Source organism: Limulus polyphemus, unplaced genomic scaffold (genome assembly GCF_000517525.1).
Source record: "Limulus polyphemus unplaced genomic scaffold, Limulus_polyphemus-2.1.2 Scaffold1665, whole genome shotgun sequence".
NCBI lineage: Eukaryota > Metazoa > Arthropoda > Merostomata > Xiphosura > Limulidae > Limulus > Limulus polyphemus.
The window spans coordinates 93,700-96,912 of NW_013667275.1; the positions used below are offsets into that span (position 1 = coordinate 93,700).

At 29.7% G+C, this 3,213-nt stretch overlaps 1 protein-coding gene across 1 annotated transcript in view; it reads right to left on the bottom strand.

Moving 5' to 3' along the window:
- The window catches only part of LOC106464485 (WD repeat domain phosphoinositide-interacting protein 3-like), an 18,683-nt gene extending 16,898 nt beyond the window's left edge, over nt 1–1,785 (bottom strand). The window contains 1 exon segment of the mRNA XM_013924628.2: nt 1,565–1,785. Coding sequence (XP_013780082.1) covers nt 1,565–1,631 — 67 coding nt within the window. The 5' untranslated portion in view covers nt 1,632–1,785.
- Between the last annotated feature and the right edge of the window lie 1,428 nt (nt 1,786–3,213).

The window sequence follows — 3,213 nt, forward strand, 5'->3', positions numbered from 1 at the left end:
AAAAAGCACAGTTTTCAAAAACTATTTGAATTCATTAAACTTTAAATTACACAATTTTTGATCATGTGAACAATTAAATGTGTAAAATTGTATCTAATAATGTAGATGGATTGTTATTAGGGAAAGTCTAAAAGAAAAGATAAAATTCTTTAATTTTCAAAACATGAAAATAAGTATCAAGTTAACAATTATTAGATCAAAAAATGTTTCTCTTAATTAAAGTTTAACTTTGAATTTCTTTTTTTAAACATCGTAATTTTATCTGCTATAGACTAGATGCAGTCCTGATTTTATTCAGTCTGCTTTATTTTAGTAGTGTACGAAGTTGTTTTTGTTAGTTGACTGGTTGCTTTGACCATGTAGGTGGCCTATTCTTTCTAATTGTTTCTTTCATATATTTTATGTTATTCATTTTAAACATTACCACATATATAAAAAGAAGTCATCTTACTATCTAAGACATTTAAAGCAACCTTATACTCTCTAAAACTTCAACTAATTTACATTAATTTACTACAACATCCTAGAAACAAAAATAGATTTATATAGATCACATGAAAATTAACAATGAAATTTTTTCTCATAAGGCCACTAATTAACTATCAGAATAACATTTTATGCTGAAATTAAATTTCTATAGTACGTCATAAAATTGTCTAATAAAATATATAAAAATAAAACTCTCCTACAAACTTGGTAATAGCTTTATCTCAAGAAAAAAAAACATTGTCTAAAAATTCAATACAAATATATTTGTGTGTGTATATATAATAAGTGACTAAGTATTACCTTTAGTAAGTTTGGTGTTCATGGTCTACTTTAACAATTTTTAAAGCGAAAATGTAAAAATCACACTATTTGATTTCTTTAAATTGTAAATATATATTGTAGAAATCTACTTTCTCTTCAGTATTTTACTAATTTTCCTTAAACTTTATGCTAAAACGTATAAAGTCTACTTGTATTAGGTCAGGATTAAATACTGAAAACTAGAACAAAACCATGACAAACACCGAGTTGTTACCTTAAGCCTTGCAAATTAACAACAACAAAAAAGTACATCATAATACAGTCTAAGAGAAAAACAAAGAAACAAGAATGTTCAAAAACAAAATAAAAAATATCAAATAAATCTGGAAAGTGTGGGTATTGTACGGTCATTACAAAAGTACAAAATTTACCTAACTTTTATTTCTTAAGCTTAGCCATGGGACAAAAGATTTTATAGAAACTGAGAAAGTGAATTATAATTTATAAATATATATATATATATATATATCTCAAGAAACTAAAACACTGTAAAACTTTTTAAATAAAGAAATGGTACATTTAATGAACACCATTAAAATTAAATGTTGACCGGTTCGCAACGTATTATTCATACAATGGGTTAATCTTGGGAGTTGTACTAATTCTGAACTTTTTACTGTTTTAGTTTTACTTATACTTTATAGTACTAAATTGTAAATGTAGTCTTGACTCCTACTTCTAAGTTCTAGTCTAATATTAGTACTATTAATAATATATAAATGAAAAGAGTACATTTTTTAAGTACGATACCTACCTTGGTCCTGATTGAAACCTGCATACAACAGGCCATTTTCATGCGGATTTGCAAGGCCAATGTTCATGTTTAACAAATCAACTTAATTCTGAAAACAAATGTCAGCAATTTATTAATTTACTACGTCACGTCAGTTAGACAGCTTCAAAACAAATGAACACCACCTCCCGACCCCACATCATAATCTAGCGCCAAGATTTTCTTTCGGAATAGATTAAATTGTGATTTAATTGGCGAAAATGTACTATTGCAATTAAAATCTAATGGCTGGTAGTTTAATTTTATTGCTTTTTCTAAGAACAAACAAGATGCTGAAGTGTTTTATTAAGTTCCAACTAAAATAAATGCCACCTTTTTTTCAATCTTAGTCAGCTGACTCGTACAAGAGAACTAGGGTCAAAATATCACAATAAAGGCAACAAAAAGCTGTGTTTGTTTTTTATTTCACAATGCACTTGTAATAAGGTCCATATATCAAAGTTTACTAAGATAAACCCTGGTAATTTCTGCTTAATTTGCATATTTTTATATTTAGCTCGTCTGCCCTGAGTACAGCCTGCCGAATGTGGTTTCTATTGTTTATGTATATATTAGGCATATTTATTATTATAATGGAACGTCTTACCAAAAGTTAAAAATATATTTTATTTCGTAACATATTTAATGTTAGCCATTCCATTACGAAACTGCTTATTTGATATCTTTATAACATAATATTGACTTAATTAATTCTAGAAAACAGAAACAGCGTGTGCTGCAATTTCATTTTATGTATCTTATTTAAATAAAGTTTATTAATATACAATATTTATAGATAAACGTTCACACAATATTAGTTACCTAAATTCAATCACCAGCAGCAAAGTAATTCAAAACAATGGCGTCCTGTGTTTCAATGGATGAGTTCAAGCAGGTAACAATATGATCCTCACCACAAGTTGGGGTGCATTCAAGTCTGTGTTTGCAACAAGTGGACTTTATTATATGGCAATCTGTTTTGCAGCAACATTCTACTACTTCTAGTAGATGTTGTGGCACTAGTGGACGGTCAATCAATATGGTTAAGTTTAGATTACCAGAAGGCTCCCGTCCCCCCTGTAATGGTAGTAGCAATCGATCACTTCTGAACTTGATGGTACACTCGCAAATACTGTGGAATTTCGCACATGCAGACGTGGGAAGCAAAGATTTTGCTTTCGCAGATGAACTAGAGGTTGCAGTTTGCAATAAAACTTTTTAAACGAAGGTTATGTAGTGTATCTGTCTCTTTATTTCCTTCATACACTGACACTAATGCTTTCTCCCCTTCATCCATTATTTCTCCAACAGGTGAAACTTTTGTCAACACTTGAGGATATCATTGAATTCTTTTATTTTCTTTAAGACATCCGTTTTATATATGCTATGCAGATAAGATGTGGTATCTCGTCCCAACAACGCACGAACAAACAAGAGGTTTTTGCATACTCTTTCCCCTAGGATTTCCCGTGTAACCGTATTATTCCAAATTCTACTGGTTTTATTTGCTTGCTTCTTTGGCTTTAGTCTCATGTAAAGGTTTGGTATAGAATAGAAAATACTGTTACGTCTCCGTTTTTTTAATTAACTGATTTTCCGTAACTTCGTACCGACGAAACTTACGCGACACA